A 22,024-nucleotide genomic window follows, 5' to 3' on the forward strand; every position below is an offset into this window, starting at 1 on the left:
ACCCCTTAACTATTACAACACCCCTTAACTGATAGTATAAGAACACCCCTTAGCTGGTAGTATATGACCATCCCTTAACTGGGAGTATAAGAACACCCCTTAACTGGTAGTATTAGAACACAACTTAACTGGTATTTGAACACCCCTTAACTGGTAGTACAAGAACACTCCTAAACTGGTAGTATAAGAACTTCCCTTAACTAGTAGTATAAAAACAGCCCATAACTGGTAGTAAAAGAACACCCCTTAACTATTAGAGCACCCCTTAACTGGTAGTATAAGAACACCTCTTAACTGATTTTCTAAAAACACCCATTAACTCGTAGTATAAGAACTCCCTTTGACTGGTAATATAAGAACACCCTCTTAACTATTAGAATACCCCTGAACTGGTAGTAAAAGAACACCCCTTAACTGGTAGTATAAGAACATTCCTTAACTGGTAGTAAAATAACACCCATTAACTGGTAGTATAAGAGCACCCCTTAACTGGTAGTATAAGAACACCCCTTCACTGGTAGTAGAACACCCCATAACTCGTAGTATAAGAACACCCCTTAACTGGTAGTATAATAACACCCCATAACTCGTCGTATAAGAACACCCCTTAACTGGTAGTGTAAGAACACCCCTTAACTGGTAGTATAAGAACACCCCTTAACTGGTAGTATAAGAACATCCCTTAACTGGTAGTAAAATAACACCCATTAACTGGTAGTATAAGAACATCCCTTAACTGGTAGCATAAGAACATCCCTTAACTGGTAGTGTTCTAGCCCTTATCAATCAGTATTATATAAATATGGGCTAAGGACATATATTCATTATATACATTCTATCACCCAGACTATTGAGCATAAAGCTACATAAACATTTGTTGTCACACCTCCTAGGGTGGACAGCACACATAAACATTTGTAGTTTCACACAGATTCAGGTTACAACCCATAAATATATGTCCCCAGGCCTCCGTGAGAGTAGGCCTGTGGAGTGTAGCCTCTTATCTCTGTGTTGTCGTATAGATTACATACCCCCTTACAAGCAGACAGAGAGAGGTTCGTCTAGTTCACAGTTTCACACAGTTCACCAGTTCACAGCCAGACACTGTACCAAAGAGACGTGTGTGAGCATAGCTCCCAAGGCTGTATCTCTCTCTAATTTTATCAGCTAATTACAAGCTAATAGCTAATGCTCAGTAGTCTGTCAACAAACAATTCTGTAACTACCAGAGCATCCAATATAACTAGAAAATCACCACGTGTGTTTACATTAAACCAAGGAACCACAAATGAAGATAACAGAACCTGTGTACACTTGTGTATACTTACAAGCTAAGTTAATTACAAGTGTAACCCAGGTGGGCTTGGACGACTCAACGATTCAACTCAACGACTCAAAACTACGACTGTATCAAAGGTGACACGCCGTGAGACTACCTACAGTATTATCTCACCCAACTTCATCAAAGGTACCAGGGACTACTCTATACTCATTCAGGCAAGTGTTAACAAGTGAGATCGTTTGATATCAAATCCCGGCCCAAAGAGTAGTATAAGAACACCCCTTAACTGGTAGTATAAGACCACCCCATAACTTGTAGTATAAGAACACCCCTTAACTGGTAGTATAAGAACACCCCTTAACTGGTAGTATAAGACCACCCCTTAACTGGTAGTATAAGACCACCCCATAACTGGTAGTATAAGAACACCCCTTAACTGGTAGTATAAGACCACCCCTTAACTGGTAGTATAAGAACACCCCTTAACTGGTAGTATAAGACCACCCCATAACTCGTAGTATAAGAACACCCCTTAACTGGTAGTATAAGACCACCCCCATAACTTGTAGTATAAGAACACCCCTTAACTGGTAGTATAAGAATACCCCTTAACTGGTAGTATAAGAACACCCAACACATAACTGGTAGTATAAGAATAGCCTATAACTGGTAGTATAAGAACACCCCTTAACTGGTAGTATAAGAACACCCCTTAACTGGTAGTATAAGACCACCCCATAACTTGTAGTATAAGAACACCCCTTAACTGGTAGTATAAGACCACCCCATAACTCGTAGTATAAGAACACCCCTTAACTGGTAGTATAAGACCACCCCATAACTTGTAGTATAAGAACACCCCTTAACTGGTAGTATAAGAATACCCCTTAACTGGTAGTATAAGAACACCCCTTAAATGGTAGTATAAGAACACCCCTTAACTGGTAGTATAAGAACACCCCTTAACTGGTAGTAAAAGAACACCCCTTAACTGGTAGTATAAGAACACCCCTTAACTGGTAGTATAAGAACACCTCTTAACTAGTAGTATAAGAACACCCCTTAACTGGTAGTATAAGAACACCCCATAACTAGTAGTATAAAACACCCTTAACTGGTAGTATAAGAACACCCCTTAACTGGTAGTAAAGAACACCTTAACTGGTAGTATAAGAACACCCTTAACTGGTAGTATAAAACACCCTTAACTAGTAGTATAAGAACACTTATCCTCTTAACTGGTAGTATAAGAACACCCCATAACTAGTAGTATAAGAACACCCCTTAACTGGTAGTAAAAGAACACCCATTAACTGGTAGTAAAAGAACACCCATTAACTGGTAGTAAAAGAACACCCCTTAACTGGTAGTAAAAGAACAACCCCTTAACTGGTAGTATAAGCACACCCCTTAACTGGTAGTATAAGAACACCCCTTAACTGGTGGTATAAGAACACCCCTTAACTGGTGGTATAAGAACACCCCTTAACTGGTGGTATAAGAACACCCCTTAACTGGTAGTATAAGAACACCCCTTAACTGGTGGTATAAGAACACCCCTTAACTGGTGGTATAAGAACACCCCTTAACTGGTGGTAAGAACACCCCTTAACTGGTAGTATAAGAACACCCCTTAACTGGTGGTATAGAACACCCCTAACTGGTGGTATAAGAACACCCTTAACTGGTATAAGAACACCCATAACTGGTAGTATAATAACACCCCTTAACTGGTAGTATAAGAACACCCCTAACTGGTAGTATAAGAACACCCCTTAACTAGTATAAGAACACCCCGTAGTATAAGAACACCCTTAACTGGTAGTATAAAAACACCCCTTAACTAGTAGTAAAAGAACACCCTTAACTGGTAGTATAAGAACACCCTTAACTGGTAGTATAAGAACACCCCTTAACTGGTGGTATAAGAACACTATAACTGGTGGTATAAAAACACCCTTAACTAGTAGTAAAAGAACACCCCTTAACTGGTAGTATAAGAACACCCCTTAACTGGTAGTATAAGAACACCCCTTAACTGGTAGTATAAGAACACCCCTTAGTTGGTAGTAAAAGAACACCCCTTAACTGGTAGTAAAAGAACACCCCTTAACTGGTAGTAAAAGAACACCCCTTAACTGGTAGTAAAAGAACACCCCTTAACTGGTAGTATAAGAACACCCCTTAACTGGTAGTATAAGAATTAAGAACCTAACAGCAAACATCACATTCATCAATAACATTATAACATCATTGGTAAACATTGAAGGTTTACAACATCAGCTGTAAGAACTTTGTAAATAACATCAATGAAAAAAAATGATACCATCAACCTCATCGGAATGAGATTTCGTTATTTACTAAACATCACTGTAAATAATTGATAAGCTTCGTCTTCAACATCATCGTTACTATTATTGCCACTATTACACATTTCTTGACCATCACTGCCAAGGGGAACCTCATCAACGTCATTGTAGAGAATATCTGTAATAACATCCCACTCATCACACCATCATCAATAACATTATCAATCAACATCATAAACATCATCACTATAATCACCATCAATAACATCAGCATCATAATACGAAGCTTAATTAACATAAATTACCATTATAACGTCAATAACATCAACGTCATAATACGAAGCTTAATTAACATAAATTACCATAATGACGTCAATAACATCAACGTCATAATACGAAGCTTAATCAAACATCATTATCATCGCCAGTTAAGATTAGTATCAGGTTCAAGCTTAAGATCAGTATCAGGTTCAAGCTTAAGATCAGTATCAGGTTCAAGCTTAAGATCAGTATCAGGTTCAAGCTTAAGATCAGTATCAAGTTCAAGCTTAAGATCAGTATCAGGTTCAAGCTTAAGATCAGTATCAGGTTCAAGCTTAAGATCAGTATCAGGTTCAAGCTTAAGATCAGTATCAGGTTCAAGCTTAAGATCAGTATCAGGTTCAAGCTTAAGATCAGTATCAGGTTCAAGCTTAAGATCAGTATCAGGTTCAAGCTTAAGATCAGTATCAAGTTCAAGCTTAAGATCAGTATCAGGTTCAAGCTTAAGATCAGTATCAGGTTCAAGCTTAAGATCAGTATCAAGTTCAAGCTTAAGATCAGTATCAGGTTCAAGCTTATGATCAGTATCAGGTTCAAGCTTAAGTTCAGTATCAGGTTCAAACTTAAGACCAGTATCGGGTCCAAGCTTACGTTCAGTATCAGGTCCAAGCTTACGTTCAGTATCAGGTCCAAGCTTACGTTCAGTATCAGGTTCAAGCTTAAGATCGCATCAGGTTCAAGCTTAAGTTTAGTATCAGCTTAAAGTTCAAGATCAGTATCAGGTTCAAGCTTAAGTTCAGTATCAGGTTCAAGCTTAAGATCAGTATCAGGTTCAAACCTAAGATCGGTATCAGGTTCAAGCTTCAGATTAGTATCAGGTTCAAGCTTACGACCAGTATCAGGTTCAAGCTTAAGATCAGTATCAGGTTTAAGATCAGATGTCAAGTCAAGGTCAATTATCAAGTTCAGGATTAACACTTCAGCTTACAATTAGGCTTAAAGATCAACCATTAAGCTCAATATCAGCTTTATGATCAACCATTAAGTTCAATATCAGCTTTAAGGTCAAGTTTAGTATGAACAATTTTAATAAAGTTCAACATTTAAGATCAATCTCCAAATAGTAACCACGTAATTGTCTGTGTCATAACTAGGCAGGTGATTGGCTGTTAGTAATTGATAATTAATCACTCTGGAATGACGTCAATATCTTACGTCACCTAATTGTTTGATGTTAATTATAGGTATATGACATAATTCGTTAATGATAATAGTACTGATATTACTACTGTGTATAATAGCTGTTAAAAGTCGTCGTTATTGCATGGAAATCACCAATATGTTATTACTTTGGGGTTATTTAGCGTAACTGAAGGTATAATAGGTATTGCAACATCCTGTCTGTAGTGCACGTGAGCAACATTGCTGATGCCACCATCTTCATATTGTGTATTGCAACGCTTTTATAAATACCAAAAACATCCAACTACCCACAATAACAGCACCGTCATTGCACAGATAGGTGTACATGCCGTCAATAACCGTCTTTCAGTGTAAAAAATTAACACCTGTATGGAGGGAAGGCTGTGCGTCAAGTGTGATTGATATGCGGACGCTGGCTGAGGTTGGGTTCATGTGGTGACGTGTGGCAACCCTGGAGCGTGGAGTTGCCATGACCCGCCGCTGCCTCCCTTGTCTAAGTTGCCATTGATAACATGTGTTGGTAACCCGAGACCTCACCCGCTGCTACAGTACTCACGCGGATAGATGGATAGATGGATTATTCTAGTCTTTTAACATACACACACACACACGAGAGGAAGATATGATGGGTGTTAGGAGTGTCTATCATTATCTTATCACGCAGTAGATCATTAATATAGGGTGGAGGAAGAGGGAGGAAATATATAGTTATAAAAAAAAAAAAAAGCTCTCGAGTGGTGCAGGTCTCGGTGACTCCTCTTCCCCCGCTGCAATTACGACTCCAAGTATTTCGGGACTGCGCTCTGGGTTCTGTGCTCTGATTGGTCAACTCACCGTACCAGACGACGCGCCATGTGACCAACTCGGAGGCGTTAGGGCCGCTACCTGAAAAGGAATCATGCTCTTGGCTCTAATTATCGCAATTATATCACACTGGGATTATATGCAGTTAATATAGGTGCTGCAAAAGGATATATTTATACACCATTATGGGAACATTATACCAAAAGGGAGGGTTAACGGTAATGTTTCAGGAACGGTCCCACAAGATTTCATTATAAAGTCCATACCAGACGAAGCCTTACTCAGAGCGTGGGCCCAAACCCCGCCCTCCCTGTGACGTCATCAACAGAGGCGGTATGTATTCGCTCACTCACCACCTCTGAACCATCCCGAGTTTTCCATTGGCCAGCATTATTACAAACCCACCAATCAGGCGAGAGGGGCTGTGCTCGACTGATGAAGGGAATTTCGCCCGTGTGTTAAGCCAGTTTCTCTGGACCTGTAGTGGGAAGGAACCATCCCAGCGACTTTGTGAGGAGTTTTACGTTATATTTCACAGTGAAGGATTGTGTGAAGATGTGGTGTGAGGGGATGTACGTCTAGGGAGGAGCACCACACCTGCCCCTCGCCCTCACCACGCAGGAGGAACAAGTTGAGGTAACAATCCTGATGTTACGTATGGCCGACGTGGCCGCTGGACTAGTCCATTGTTATGAGGTGGGGGAGGCCCTGCTGGTCATGGCCGACACGCACACACAGTCATACACACACGCTCATACGCTCACTCTCTCTCACACTCATCCCATCTCTCTCTCTCTCTGTCTTATCCTCACTGTCTCTCCCATATCCTTACCCCACTCACTTTCCCTCTACGTCACTCCTCTCACCCCCACACACTTTAACTCACGCACCCTCCCTCCCTCTCTCTCCACCACACCTCACCTCACAAGCAGCTGTAACACCAGTCTTGTCAACATCGTCAAGGATTCGAACCGGGGTACTGAGACACCCAACCACACTTTATACCAGTCAGCATATAACATTTAAGTGACTGTGTACTTATAACAAACAGAATTAGGGTCCTTAACACTAAGTAATTTATTGAAAGTAATATTTGAGTTATTAATAATTTTCACCGGTGTGTGTATATCAGTCAGTGCATCATAAATTGTTATATTTCTCGTGGTTTAATGATAAGATTTTCTTGTTTTAATAGTACTCAGGTTTAATATTATTTTATAGTATTACTGTACCTGGTTTAATAATATTACTTTACTTTCTGTGGTTTAATAATAATACTTTACTTTCTCTGGTTTAATAATATTCCTTTCTCTGGTTTAATAATATTGTTTTACCTGGTTTGATAATCTTACTTTACCTGGTTTAATACTATTATTTTATGAAGTTTAATAATATTACTTTACCTGGTTTAATAATATTACTTTACCTAGTTGGATAATATTACTTTACCTAGTTTAATAATATTGTTTTATGAAGTTTAATAATATTACTTTACCTGGTTTAATAATATTACTTAACCTGGTTTAATAATATTACTTTACCTGGTTTAATAATATTACTTTACCTGGTTTAATAATATTACTTTACCTAGTTGGATAATATTACTTTACCTAGTTTAATAATATTGTTTTATGAAGTTTAATAATATTACTTTACCTGGTTTAATAATGTTATTTTACCTGGTTTTATAATATTACTTTACATTGCCTGGTTTAATAATGTTACTTTACCTGGTTTTATAATATTACTTTACATTACCTGGTTTAATAATGTTACTTTACCTGGTTGGATAATATTACTTTACCTGGTTTAGTAATATTTTTTTTCTGATTTAATATTTTTAGACCCTGATGGTGTGTTACATTAAGCTGGGTTGTAAATAAACACAAACACAGTATTGTATAAATTGTTGACATCGAGAACAATATTATTTTTGTTATTTTATTTTTTATTGAATTGTTTTTATTTATATACCAACGGAATTACGATAATTTTTTGTGTTCAATAAATTGATATATTAAAATGGATCACCTGAAGAATCACCACCCCAGCTTATTTCACCTGAAGATTAACCACCCTGAGACTATTTAAAGAGATAAGGTTAGGTTAGGGTGGTTAATCTTTAGGTGAAATAAGCTGGGGTGGATTATCTGCAGGTGGACCATATAAATAAACTCCTATTTGCGTTTCATAATATGCTCGTTTCGTCTCATAAAAATGACACATGAACATTTATATTAGTATGGAGCGCTTGCGTAGGAGTGGTTGTAAATTAGGTAAACATTGGTTGGGAAATAGAGCAGTGGGTGAGTGCAACAAACTACCAATCGTCATCATTAACTGGAACACAGTGGATATCTTTAAATAAGGCCTATAGACTAGACAGATATATGAGCGATAGGGGCTGGGTGTAAACAGGACAGCCTAGTATGGATCAATAGGCCTACAGTAGTTTCCTCAATGTTAACCCTAAAATTTTAATATTTATGTTAGTTTTCAAGTAACATCAATAAGTTAATAATATTTGTTGTGTTGGCTCAGAACCAGTTAATATTAGTTAAGTGACATAATTCATATCGTCAGAATAATAAATAGGTCAGGTGGAGTGAACTGTTGCCAGGCTTGTAAACATGAAGAGCTGTAAACACGAGTAAGGAGGGTAACTGTTGCCAGATAACATCATTAACACAATTATTAAGGAAGGAAGTTTTAAAATAGGTGAGGCAGATGTGGGTGTGGTAATATTGATGTCATTTACAAGTTCAGTTAAGATGTGGGTGTGGTAATATTGATGTTATTTACAAGTTCAGTTAAGATGTGGGTGTGGTAATATTGATGTTATTTACAAGTTCAGTTAAGATGTGGGTGTGGTAATAGTGATGTCATTTACAAGTTCAGTTAAGATGTGGGTGTGGTAATATTGATGTTATTTACAAGTTCAGTTAAGATGTGGGTGTGGTAATATTGATATTATTTACAAGTTCAGTTAAGATGTGGGTGTGGTAATATTGATGTTATTTACAAGTTCAATTAAGATGTGGGTGTGGTAATATTGATGTCATTTACAAGTTCAATTAAGATGTGGGTGTGGTAATATTGATGTTATTTACAAGTTCAATTAAGATGTGGGTGTGGTAATATTGATGTTATTTACAAGCTCAGTTATTGGTGATTTAGTCTAGTGTGGTTTGTTGGAAGCATGTCAAAGAGATACTGAGTCTCTTAGTTGTTTATTATCAACACTCAGCCATAAACTAATAAAAATATAACGGTGTAGCGTAGCGTGTAACGGTGTAGCGTAGTGTGTAACGGTGTAGCGTAGTGTGTAACATAACATAAGAACATAAGAAAGTGGGATACTGCAGGAGGCCGACTGGCCCATACAGGGCAGATCCCTTCACACCCATCCCAGCACTTCCATGTGCCTATCCAACTTCGTCTTGAAGCTCCCTAGCGTCCCCGATCCTACTATAGCACTCGGTAGCCTATTCCACATATCCACAACTCTATTACCAAACCAGTGCTTGCCTATATCCTTTCTGAATCGGAATTTACCTAATTTAAAGCCATTTGTTCTAGTTATTTCGTTATTACTGAGCTTCAGAACATCTTCCATTTTATCCTTGTTAATCCCACTTACCCACTTGTACACCTCTATCATATCTCCCCTAACTCTACGCCTCTCTAATGAATGTAAGCCTAAGCTTTTCAGTCTTTCTTCATATGGAAGGTTTCTAATATTATGGATCATTTTTGTTATTCTTCTTTGTACTCTCTCCAAAGAATCTATGTCCATTCTATAATAAGGACACCAGAACTGAACCGCATAATCCATGTGTGGCCTCACTAATGCTAGGTAAAGTTTCAAGATAACGTCAGCAGTTCTGTTACTCACAGACCTAGATATGAACCCAAGAATCCTGTTTGCCTTGGTGCGAACGCTAATACATTGTTTTCTAGGTTTCAAGTCGTTGCTAACAAATACACCTAGATCTTTTTCACAAACTGAGTTTTCTATTTCCGTGTTACCTAGTTTATACTTAACGTTTGTATTCGTCTTCCCTATCTGTAGTACTAGTCTTCCCTATCTGTAGTAACGGTGTTGCGTAGTGTGTAACGGTGTTGCGTAGTGTATAACGGACTAGTATAACGTAGCCAAAGATACCGATAAGCTTTTGTTACTTAATACTTACGGTACATCTGAGTTCACTTACAACACTATAATAACAACCTTAGCTACAACTTTTTCGGTCAAGATCATAAATATTGGCGACAAAAAAAAAATCTACAACTCAAGAGTCCAGATTCACAAAGGTTCATAAAGTGAGTGATTTAGGTAACTGGTAGTGTCAGAGTGTACTTATTTGGTTTACTTAAGGTGAAGAATAAAACGTAGGTACTTTACACGTAAGGGAACATTCTTGACTTTGTGTCCTGACTGGTGTTAAGTGAACGGGTTTAGTAAGTGGAGTCTCAGTGTGTGTGTGGATGTTACTTTTGTGTTTTAACTTAAGTGACACAATTCTTACATTCTTACAGTTTGTCAACGAGAAATATTTACCGTAGGAAGATTAGGGAACGGTCAGTAGGTTGCAGGATATGTAAGGAACGGTCAGTAGGTAGCAGGATGTGTAAGGAACGTTCAATAGGTAGCAGGATGTGTAGTGGACGTTCAGTAGGTAGCAGGATGTGTAGGAGAACGTACAGTAGGTCGCAGGATATGTAGGAGACGTTCAGTAGGTAGCAGGATGTGTAGGAGAACGTACGGTAGGTAGCAGGATATGTAGGAGACGTTCAGTAGGTAGAAAGATGTGTAGGGAACAGTCAGTAGGTAGCAGGATGTGTAGGGGAACGTTCAGTGGGTAGCGGGATGTGTAGGGAAGGTTCAGTAGGTAGAAGGATGTGTAGGGAACGGTCAATAGGTAGCAGGATATGTAGGGGAACGTTCAATAGGTAGTAGGATGTATAGGGAACGTTCAGTAGGTAGCAGGATATGGAGGGAACGTTCAGTAGGTAGCAGGATGTGTAGGGAACGTTCAGTAGGTAGCAGGATGTGTAGGGAACGTTCAGTAGGTAGGATGTGTAGGGAACGTTCAGTAGGTAGCAGGATGTGTAGGGAACGTTCAGCAGGATGGTAGCAGGATGGGTAGGGAACGTTCAATAGGTAGCAGGATGGGTAGGGAACGTTCAATAGGTAGCAGGATGTGTAGTGAACGTTCAACGTTCAATAGGTAGCAGGATGTGTAGGAACGTTCAGTAGGTAGCATAGGTAGCACAGTGTAGCGAACGTTCAGTAGGTAGCAGGATGTGGGAACGGTCAGTAGGTAGGGGAACGTTCAATAGGTAGCAGGATGTATAATGGAACGTTCAGTAGGTAGCAGGATGTGAAGGGAACGTTCAGTAGGTAGCAGGATGTGGAGGGAACGTTCAGTAGGTAACAGGATGGGTAGGGAACGTTCAACGTTCAGTAGGTAGCAGGATGTGTAGTGAACGTTCAACGTTCACTAGGTAGCAGGATGTGTAGGGAAACGTTCAGTAGGTAGCAGGATGGGTAGGGAACGTTCAACGTTCAGTAGGTAGCAGGATGTGTAGTGAACGTTCAACGTTCAGTAGGTAGCAGGATGTGTACGGAACTTTCAGCAGGTAGCAGGATGGGTAGGGAACGTTCAGTAGGTAGCAGGATGTGTAGTGAACGTTCAACGTTCAGTAGGTAGCAGGATGTGTAGGGAACGTTCAGTAGGTAGCAGGATGTGTAGGGAACGTTCAGTAGGTAGCAGGATGTGTAGGGAAACGTTCAGTAGGTAGCAGGATGTGAAGGGAACGTTCAATAGGTAGCAGGATGTGTAGGGAAACGTTCAGTAGGTAGCAGGATGTGAAGGGAACATTCAGTAGGTAGCAGGATGTGTAGGGAAACGTTCAGTAGGTAGCAGGATGTGAAGGGAACGTTCAGTAGGTAGCAGGATGTGTAGGGAAACGTTCAGTAGGTAGCAGGATGGGTAGGGAACGTTCAGTAGGTAGCGGGATCATGATAACTAACAAACACTGACTTGTTAATATTTATGTAACGAGTGTACACAGCGAGAGTCGAGATACACAGGCTGCCAAACACGAATTGGTGTCATTGTAAACTTGTTGTAAGCATATACAACTGTCAGCTTGGACTTATCAGCTATAAATGTTTTCCCTGTCAGTTGTAAATGTGACTGTGAAGTGGTTATTGACAGTGTAACAGTTTATTACCAGTCAGCTTACAAGTGAGAATCATAGTGTGGTGTTGGTGTAGATCGTAGGAGTGAAGGACAAAAGCCCCCGAGAACAAAATCCCCCTAGGACAAAAGCACCCCTAGGACAAAAGCCCCCTAGGACAAAAGCCCACTAGGACAAAAGCCCACTAGGACAAAAGCCCCCTAGGACAAAAGCCCCCTAGGACAAAAGCCCCCTAGGACAAAAGCCAACTAGGACAAAATCCCACTAGGACAAGCCCCTAGGACAAAAGCCCACTAGGACAAAGCCCCCTAGGACAAAAGCCCCCTAGGACAAAAAGCCCCTAGGTTAAAGCCAGCTAGGACAAGCCCACTGGGACAAAAATCACTGGGCTAAAGCCCCCTAGGACAAAAAGCCCCCTAGGACAAAAGCCCCCTAGGACAAAAGCCACTAGGACTATAAAAGCCCCTAGGACAAAAGCCCCCCCCTAGGACAAAAGCCAACTAGGACAAAAGCCCACTAAGGACAAAATCCCACTAGGACAAAGCCCACTAGGACAAAGCCCCCGAGAACAAAAGCCCACTAGGACAAAAGCCCACTAGGACAAAAGCCACTTGGGACAAAAGCCTCCTAGAACAAAAGCCCACTAGGGGCAAAAGTCCTAGAGACAAAAGTCCTAGGACAAGCCCACTAGGACAAAAGTCCCCTAGGGAGCAAAAGCCCCCCCTAGGACAAAAGCCCACTTGGACAAAGCCCCTGAACAAAGCCCACTAGGACAAAAAGTCCCCTAGAACAAAAGCCCCCTAGGACAAAGCCCAAGGACCAAAAAGCCCCTCAGGACAAAAGCCCACTAGAACAAAGCCCCTAGAACGAAGCCACCCCTAGGACAAAAAGCCCCTCGGACAAAGCCCACTAGGACAAAAGAGTGCACTAGGACAAAGTCCCTAGAACAAAAAGCCCACTAGGACAAAGACCACTAGGACAAAAGCCCCTAGAACAAATACCCCACTTCAGAGGACCAAAGAATTCTGGAACTAAAGAGAGCCCTGGGACAAAAGCCCCCTAGGAACAAAGCCACTAGGACAAAAGCCCCCCCCTAGGACCCAAAAGCCACTGGGACCATAAAGTCCCCTAGAGACAAAGCCCACTAGGACAAAAGCCCCCCCTAGGACAAAGCCCTCAAGGACAAGCCCACTAGGTAAAGCCCCCTAGGACCTGAGGCCCCTTGGATACAAGCCCCCTAGGACAAAAGCCCCTAGGACAAAAGGCCCCTGGGATAAAAGCCCTTAGAGACAAAGCCCACTGGGACCAAAAGCCCCCTAGGACAAAAGCCCCTAGGAAATAAAAGCCCACTGGGACCAAAAGCCCCTAGAACAAAGCCCACTAGAATAAAGCCCCCCCTAGGACAAAGCCACTAGGTTAAAAGTCCCCCTAGAACAAAAAAGCCCACTAGAACAAAAGCCCACTGGGACAAAAAGCCCCCAAGGACAAAAGCCCCTAGGACAAAGTCCCTAGAAATAAAGCCCACTGGGACAAAGCCCCTAGAACAAAGCCCACTAGAACAAAAGCCCCCTTAGGACAAAAACCCCTCGGACAAGCCCACTAGGACAAAAGTCCCCTAGAACAAAAGCCCCACTGGGACAAAAGTCCCCTAGGACAAAAGCCCCTGGGACAAGGCCCCCTAGGATAAAGCCCCCCCTGGGACAAAAAGTCCCCTAGGACAAAAGCCCCTAAGACAAGGCCCCTAGGATAAAAGTCCCCTAGAACAAAAGCCCACTAGGACAAGCCCCTAGGACCAAGCCCCCTAGAAATAAAGCCCACTGGGACAAAAGCCCCTAGAGACAAAGCCCACTAGAACAAAGCCCCCCTGGGACAAAAGCCACTAGGACAAAGTCCCCTAGAAATAAAAGCCCACTAGGACAAAAGTCCCCTAGGACCACTTCCCCCTAGGACAAAGGCCCCTAGGATAAAAGCCCCCCTGGGACAAAAGCCCCTCGGACAAAAAGCCCACTAGGACAAAAGTCCCCTAGAACAAAAGCCCACTAGGACAAAAGCCCCCAAGGACAAAGCCCCTAGGACAAAAGTCCCAGGAAATAAAGCCACTAGGACAAAAAGCCCCTAGAACAAAGCCCACTAGAACAAAAGCCCCCTTAGGACACAGGCCTCGGACAAAGCCCACTGGGACAAAAGTCCCCTAGAACAAAAGCCAACTAGACAAAAAGCCCCCCTAGGACAAAAAGCCCCTCGGACAAAAAGCCCACTGGACAAAGTCCCCTAGAACAAGCCCACTGGGACAAAAGCCCCCTAGGACAAAAGCCCCCTAGGGCAAAGCCCCTCGGACAAAGCCCCCTAGAACAAAGCCCGCCTTGGACCAAAAGCCCCTAGAGACAAAAGCCCCTAGGACAAAAGTCCCTAGAACAAAAGCCCCCTAGGACAAAAGTCCTAAATTAAAAGCCCCTAAAACAAAAGCCCACTGGGACCAGCCCCTAGAACAAAAGCCCCCCCTAGGACAAAGTCCCCTAGGACAAAAGTCCCCTAGAGACAAAGCCCCTAGGACAAAGTCCCCTAGAACAAAGCCCCCTAAAACAAAGCCCACTAGGACAAAAGCCCCTAGAACCAAAGCCCCTAGGACAAAGTCCCCTAGAGACAAAAACCCCCCTAGAACAGAAGCCCACTTGGACCAAAAGCCCCTAAAACAAAGCCCCCTGGACAAAGTCCCCTAGAACAAAAGCCCCCCCTAGGACAAAAGTCCCCTAGAGACAAAAAGCCCCCTAAAAGTAAAAGCCCACTGGGACAAAAGCCCCCTAGAACAAAAGCCCCCCTAGAACAAAAGCCCCCTAGGACAAAGTCCCCTAGGACAAAAGTCCCCTAGAACAAAAGCCCCCTAGGTTAAAAGCCACTAGGACAAAAGCCCCTCAGGACAAAAAGCCCACTAGAACAAAGCCCCTGGGAGCAAAAAGCCCCCCCTAGGACAAAAGCCCTCTGACAAACCCACTGGGACAAAAAAGTCCCTAGAACAAAAGCCCACTAGGACAAAAGCCCACTGGGACAAAAGCCCCTAGAACAAAAGCCCACTAGGACAAAGTCCCTAGAACAAAAAGGCCCCTAGGACAAAGCCCCTAGAACAAAAAGCCCACTAGGACAAAAGCCCCTAGGACAAAAGCCCACTAGGACAAAAGTCCCCTAGAGACAAAAGCCCACTGGGACAAAGCCCCCTAGAACAAAGCCCTCAAGGGACAAAGCCCACCAAATAAAGCCCACTAGGACAAAAGCCCACTAGGACCAAAAGCCCCCCTGGGACCAAAGGCCCCTTAGTTCAAGGCCCCTTGGATAAAGCCCCTAGGACAAGCCCCCTAGGACAAAAAGCCCCCCTAGGACAAAAGCCCCCCTGGGAGCAAAAAAGCCCCTAGGACAAAGAGCTACACTAGAACACAAAGCCCCCCCTGGGACTAAAAGCCCACTTCTAGGACAAAGAAGCCCCCTAGGACAAAGCCCACTGGACAAAATTCCCTAGAACAAAAGCCCCTAGGACAAAAGCCCCCTAGGACAAAAGCCCAATAGGACAAAAGTCCCCCTAGAACAAAGCCCTGGGACAAAAGCCCCCCCTGGGACAAAAGCCCTAGGACCACTTTAGGGACAAAGCCCACTAGGACAAGAAGTCTAGAACAAAGCCCTCGGACAAAAAGCCCACTAGGACAAAGTCCCCTAGGAGCAAAAGCCCACTGGGACCAAAAGTCCCTAGAACAAAAGCCCACACTAGGACCAAGCCCCTCAGGACAAAGCCACTGGGACAAAGCCCTGGGAGACAAAAAGCCCACTGGGACAAAAAGCCCCCTAGGACAAAAGCCCCCTAGGACCAAAAGCCCCCTAGGACAAGCCCCCTAGGACAGAAGCCCACTAGGACAAAAAGCCCCTGGGACAAAGCCCCTCGGACAAAAAGCCCCCTAGAACAAAAGCCCACTAGGACAAAAGCCCCCTAGAACAAAGCCCACTAGGACAAAGTCCCCTAGAACAAAAGCCCACTAGGACAAAGCCCCCTAGAGACAAAAAGCCCCCTAGGACAAAAGCCCCTAGGACAAAGCCCCATCGGACAAAAGCCCCTAGAACAAAAGCCCACTGGGACAAAAGCCCCTAGAACAAAAGCCCACTAGGACCAAAAGCCCCTAAGGACAAGCCCCTAGGTTAAAAGCCCCCCTAGGACAAAGCCCTCTGAGACCAAAGCCCCTCGGACAAAAGCCCACTAGGACAGGCCACTTCAGGGAGCTTAAAAGCCCTCGGACAAGCCCTAGAACAAAAAGCCACTGGACAAAAGCCCCCTAGGACAAAAAAGCCCCCCTAGGGGACAAAAGCCCTCGGACAAAAGAGAGTCCCTAGAACAAAAAGCCCCTCGGACAAAAGCCCACTAAAACAATAGCCCCCTAGAACAAAAGCCCACTGGGACAAAAGTTCCCTTGAACAAAAGCCCCCCTAACAAAAGCCCACTAGGACTAAAGCCCCCTAGGACAAAAGCCCACTAGGACAAAAGCCCCCTTAGGACAAAAGCCCCTAGGACAAAAGTCCATTAGGACAAAAGCCCCGTCGGGATAAAGCCCCCTAGGACAAAATCCCCCTAGGACAAAAGCCCACTAGGACAAAAGCCCCGTCGGGATAAAGCCCCCTAGGACAAAAGCCCACTAGTACAAAAGCCCCGTCGGGATAAAGCCCCCTAGGACAAATAATAATAAGAATTTTTACATAATTTGTATTCTTTATTGTTAACAGTTCATGAATCTAACCAAATCTCACCTATTTTGCACTTTAACTGAGGTGGTTTTGTCCAGGGGGCCTTTAGTCCGGGGGGGCTTTTGTCCGGACCCCAGATTGTAGTAGTAGAGTGGAGTATAGTCCTGGATGGGGAGCTTCATGAAAACACAAACATCAATATTTACTCCACTTTTGTACACTGAAAACATTCCCTGGCAAGTGGAATTGTACAGAGTGGATCTTAGATGGATGAAGTACAGTACTGTATTTTGGTTTTCGCTGAGGACTAGAAGATGCAAGATTATTGAGTAAAGTACAGTGACCATGGGTAAAGTTTTGGACCGTTCTACATTTTGTAATCTGTACCAGTACTGTACTAATGTTTCTGTAATAATTTTATTTTCATGTGGTATGTAACTTAAGAATTGCTATATATTTCCATTCACTGAGTTACATAAATCATAATATCCTTTTGTTACGCCCTGTACATCAGACATTAACAGTCAGCTATCGTATTTTAGTTGTTTACGGTAGATTACGATATCCTAAATTTGTGTTGTAATGACTACTGTATTTTACTGTATACTGTACGTTGTTGACTACACCGAGCGCCAGTAGTTTATTTACTTCTCAGAAATAAACAACATCATTGTTTTTGTTGCGTATGATCAGTGAGGCGAGCTTACATGACTTGAGTTATGCTCTTGTATAATACTGTTACTTTAAAACGAGGAGGAAGAAGTTTAGGATAGAAAGGGAAGAAGGAGTAGTGGAATAAATGGAGAGGTTCAGTGAGAAGGTGACAACAAGTGAGAAGAATGCCGGAGGAGAGGAAACAAGAGTAAAGTAGGTGTAATGAGCGGAGGAAACACCACATAGGAACAGAGAAGATGAGTGAAATCGAAGTATTTTTTTACCACTGAATCATTGTGAGGAATTACTGACTGTATGCGAGAGGACACACGAGACGTAGGCATCGTGGCCACTCCCTCTGAAGGAAGTGGTGGGGCGTCGCAGATAGATTAAACCACATTACTGGGACCTGTGTATGTATAATAACCTACACCTGAAGTAGCAAACACTCCTTGTGTGATGGATAAATAAAGGGCCTTTATAAACAGTGATTACAGTACAGGAAGCTCTTATAAACAGTGATTACAGTACAGGAAGCTCTTATAAACAGTGATTACAGTACAGGAAGCTCTTATAAACAGTGATTACAGTACAGGAAGCTCTTATAAACAGTGATTACAGTACAGGAAGCTCTTATAAACAGTGATTACAGTACAGGAAGCTCTTATAAACAGTGATTACAGTACAGGAAGCTCTTATAAACAGTGATTACAGTACAGGAAGCTCTTATAAACAGTGATTACAGTACAGGAAGCTCTTATAAACAGTGATTACAGTACAGGAAGCTCTTATAAACAGTGATTACAGTACAGGAAGCTCTTATAAACAGTGATTACAGTACAGGAAGCTCTTATAAACAGTGACTACAGTACAGGAAGCTCTTATAAACAGTGACTACAGTACAGGAAGCTCTTATAAACAGTGACTACAGTACAGGAAGCTCTTATAAACAGTGATTACAGTACAGGAAGCTCTTATAAACAGTGATTACAGTACAGGGCTCTTATAAACAGTGATTACAGTACAGGAAGCTCTTATAAACAGTGATTACAGTACAGGAAGCTCTTATAAACAGTGACTACAGTTCAGGAAGCTCTTATAAACAGTGATTACAGTACAGGAAGCTCTTATAAGCAGTGATTACAGTACAGGAAGCTCTTATAAGCAGTGATTACAGTACAGGAAGCTCTTATAAACAGTGATTACAGTACAGGAAGCTCTTATAAACAGTGACTACAGTACAGGAAGCTCTTATAAACAGTGACTACAGTACAGGAAGCTCTTATAAACAGTGACTACAGTACAGGAAGCTCTTATAAACAGTGACCTCAGTACAGGAAGCTCTTATAAACAGTGACTACAGTACAGGAAGCTCCTATAAACAGTGACTACAGTACAGGAAGCTCTTATAAACAGTGACTACAGTACAGGAAGCTCTTATAAACAGTGACTACAGTACAGGAAGCTCTTATAAACAGTGACTACAGTACAGGAAGCTCATAAACAGTGAGTACAGTACAGGAAGCTCTTATAAACAGTGACTACAGTACAGGAAGCTCTTATAAACAGTGATTACAGTACAGGAAGCTCTCATAAACAGTGACTACAGTACAGGAAGCTCTTATAAACAGTGACTACAGTAGAGGCAGCATATAAACAGTGACTACAGTACAGGAAGCTCTTATAAACAGTGATTACAGTACAGGAAGCTCTTATAAACAGGGAGTACAGTACAGGAAGCTCTTATAAACAGTGACCTCAGTACAGGAAGCTCATAAACAGTGACTACAGTACAGGAAGCTCTTATAAACAGTGACTACAGTACAGGAAGCTCTTATAAACAGTGATTACAGTACAGGAAGCTCTTATAAACAGTGACTACAGTACAGGAAGCTCTTATAAACAGTGATTACAGTACAGGGCTCTTATAAACAGTGACTACAGTACAGGGCTCTTATAAACAGTGATTACAGTACAGGAAGCTCTTATAAACAGTGACTACAGTACAGGAAGCTCTTATAAACAGTGACTACAGTACAGGAAGTCTTATAAACAGTGACCTCAGTACAGGAAGCTCTTATAAACGGTGATTACAGTACAGGAAGCTCTTATAAACAGTGACTACAGTACAGGAAGCTCTTATAAACAGTGATTACAGTACAGGAAGCTCTTATAAACAGTGATTACAGTACAGGAAGCTCTTATAAACAGTTACAGTACAGGAAGCTCTTATAAACAGTGATTACAGTACAGGAAGCTCTTATAAACAGTGACTACAGTAGGAAGCTCTTATAAACAGTGATTACAGTACAGAGCTCTTATAAACAGTGATTACAGTACAGGAAGCTCTTATAAACAGTGACTACAGTACAGGAAGCTCTTATAAACGGATGATTACAGTACAGGAAGCTCTTATAAACAGTGATTACAGTACAGGAAGCTCTTATAAACAGTGATTACAGTACAGGAAGCTCTTATAAACAGTGATTACAGTACAGGAAGCTCTTATAAACAGTGACTACAGTACAGGAAGCTCTTATAAACAGTGACTACAGTACAGGAAGCTCTTATAAACAGTGACTACAGTACAGAAGCTCTTATAAACAGTGATTACAGTACAGGAAGCTCTTATAAACAGTGATTACAGTACAGGAAGCTCTTATAAACAGTGATTACAGTACAGGAAGCTCTTATAAACAGTGATTACAGTACAGGAAGCTCTTATAAACAGTGATTACAGTTCAGGAAGCTCTTATAAACAGTGATTACAGTACAGGAAGCTCTTATAAACAGTGACTACAGTTCAGGAAGCTCTTATAAACAGTGATTACAGTACAGGAAAGCTCTTATAAACAGAAATTACAGTACAGGAAGCTCTTATAAACAGTGACTACAGTACAGGAAGCTCTTATAAACAGTGATTACAGTACAGGAGCTCTTATAAACAGTGACAACAGTACAGGAAGCTCTTATAAACAGTGATTACAGTACAGGAAGCTCTTATAAACAGTGATTACAGTACAGGAAGCTCTTATAAACAGTGATTACAGTACAGGAAGCTCTTATAAACAGTGATTACAGTACAGGAAGCTCTTATAAACAGTGATTACAGTACAGGAAGCGCTTATAAACAGTGACTACAGTACAGGAAGCTCTTATAAACTGACTACAGTACAGAGCTCTTATAAACAGTGACTACAGTACAGGAAGCTCTTATAAACTGACTACAGTACAGGAAGCTCTTATAAACTGACTACAGTACAGGAAGCTCTTATAAACAGTGACTACAGTACAGGAAGCTCTTATAAACTGACTACAGTACAGGAAGCTCTTATAAACAGTGACTACAGAACAAGAAGCTACATAAACAGTGACTACAGCACACATAAACAGTGACCTCAGTACAGGAAGCTCTTATAAACAGTGACTACAGTACAGGAAGCTCTTATAAACAGTGATTACAGTACAGGAAACTCTCTTATAAACAGTGACTACAGTACAGGAAGCTCTTATAAACAGTGACTACAGTACAGGAAGCTCTTATAAAGTGACTACAGCACAGGAAGCTCTTATAAACAGTGACTACAGTACAGGAAGCTCTTATAAACAGTACAGTACAGAGGCTCTTATAAGTGACTACAGTTCAGGAAGCTCTTATAAACAGTGACTACAGTACAGGAAGCTCTTATAAACAGTGATTACAGTACAGGAAGCTCTTATAAAACAGTGACTACAGTACAGGAAGCTCTTATAAACAGTGATTACAGTACAGGCTCTTATAAACAGTGACTACAGTACAGGAAGCTCTTATAAACAGTGACTACAGTACAGGAAGCTCTTATAAACAGTGACTACAGTACAGGAAGCTCCTATAAACAGTGATTACAGTGCAAGGCTCTTATAAACTGACTACAGTAGAAGCTCTTATAAACAATGACTACAGTACAGGAAGCTCTTATAAACAGTGACTACAGTACAGGAAGCTCTTATAAACAGTGACCTCAGTACAGGAAGCTCTTATAAACAGTGACTACAGTACAGGAAGCTCCTATAAACAGTGACTACAGTACAGGAAGCTCTTATAAACAGTGACTACAGTACAGGAAGCTCTTATAAACAGTGACTACAGTACAGGAAGCTATAAACAGTGACTACAGTACAGGAAGCTCATAAACAGTGAGTACAGTACAGGAAGCTCTATAAACAGTGACTACAGTACAGGAAGCTCTTATAAACAGTGATTACAGTACAGGAGGCTCTCATAAACAGTGACTACAGTACAGGAAGCTCTTATAAACAGTGACTACAGTAGAGGCAGCATATAAACAGTGACTACAGTACAGGAAGCTCTTATAAACAGTGATTACAGTACAGGAAGCTCTTATAAACAGGGAGTACAGTACAGAAGCTCTTATAAACAGGGAGTACAGTACAGGAAGCTCTTATAAACAGGGAGTACAGTACAGGAAGCTCTTATAAACAGTGACTACAGTACAGGAAGCTCTGATAAAGTGACTACAGTACAGGAAGCTCTTATAAACAGTGACCTCAGTACAGGAAGCTCAAACAGTGACTACAGTACAGG

General features: G+C 41.7%; 1 protein-coding gene across 1 annotated transcript; it reads right to left on the minus strand.

The window, feature by feature from the left end:
• Nucleotides 1–4,009: 4,009 nt before the first annotated feature.
• Nucleotides 4,010–17,783, minus strand: LOC121867116 (RNA-binding protein 12B-like). Its single transcript, XM_042366872.1, has 5 exons — nt 17,724–17,783; nt 16,849–17,018; nt 6,781–6,838; nt 5,890–5,940; nt 4,010–4,570 (listed from the first exon to the last, which is right to left on the minus strand). The coding sequence occupies exons 1-5, from the start codon at nt 17,781–17,783 to the stop codon at nt 4,010–4,012; spliced, it is 900 nt and encodes a 299-aa protein (XP_042222806.1).
• Nucleotides 17,784–22,024: the final 4,241 nt, after the last annotated feature.

This window comes from Homarus americanus, unplaced genomic scaffold (genome assembly GCF_018991925.1).
Source record: "Homarus americanus isolate GMGI-L3 unplaced genomic scaffold, GMGI_Hamer_2.0 scaffold6317, whole genome shotgun sequence".
In the NCBI taxonomy this organism is placed as follows: Eukaryota; Metazoa; Arthropoda; class Malacostraca; order Decapoda; family Nephropidae; genus Homarus; species Homarus americanus.

Excerpts from the sequence above, each read along its gene's own strand:
- LOC121867116 (XM_042366872.1), bottom strand. The coding sequence starts at position 17,783 with ATGCCTACGTCTCGTGTGTCCTCTCGCATACAGTCAGTAATTCCTCAC. Across the intron at positions 17,019-17,723 it reads TTCCTCACAATGATTCAGTG|GGAATGTTTTCAGTGTACAA; the intron begins GTAAAAAAATAC and ends TCCACTTGCCAG. Across the intron at positions 6,839-16,848 it reads TCAGTTAAAGTGCAAAATAG|TACCCCGGTTCGAATCCTTG; the intron begins GTGAGATTTGGT and ends TGGGTGTCTCAG.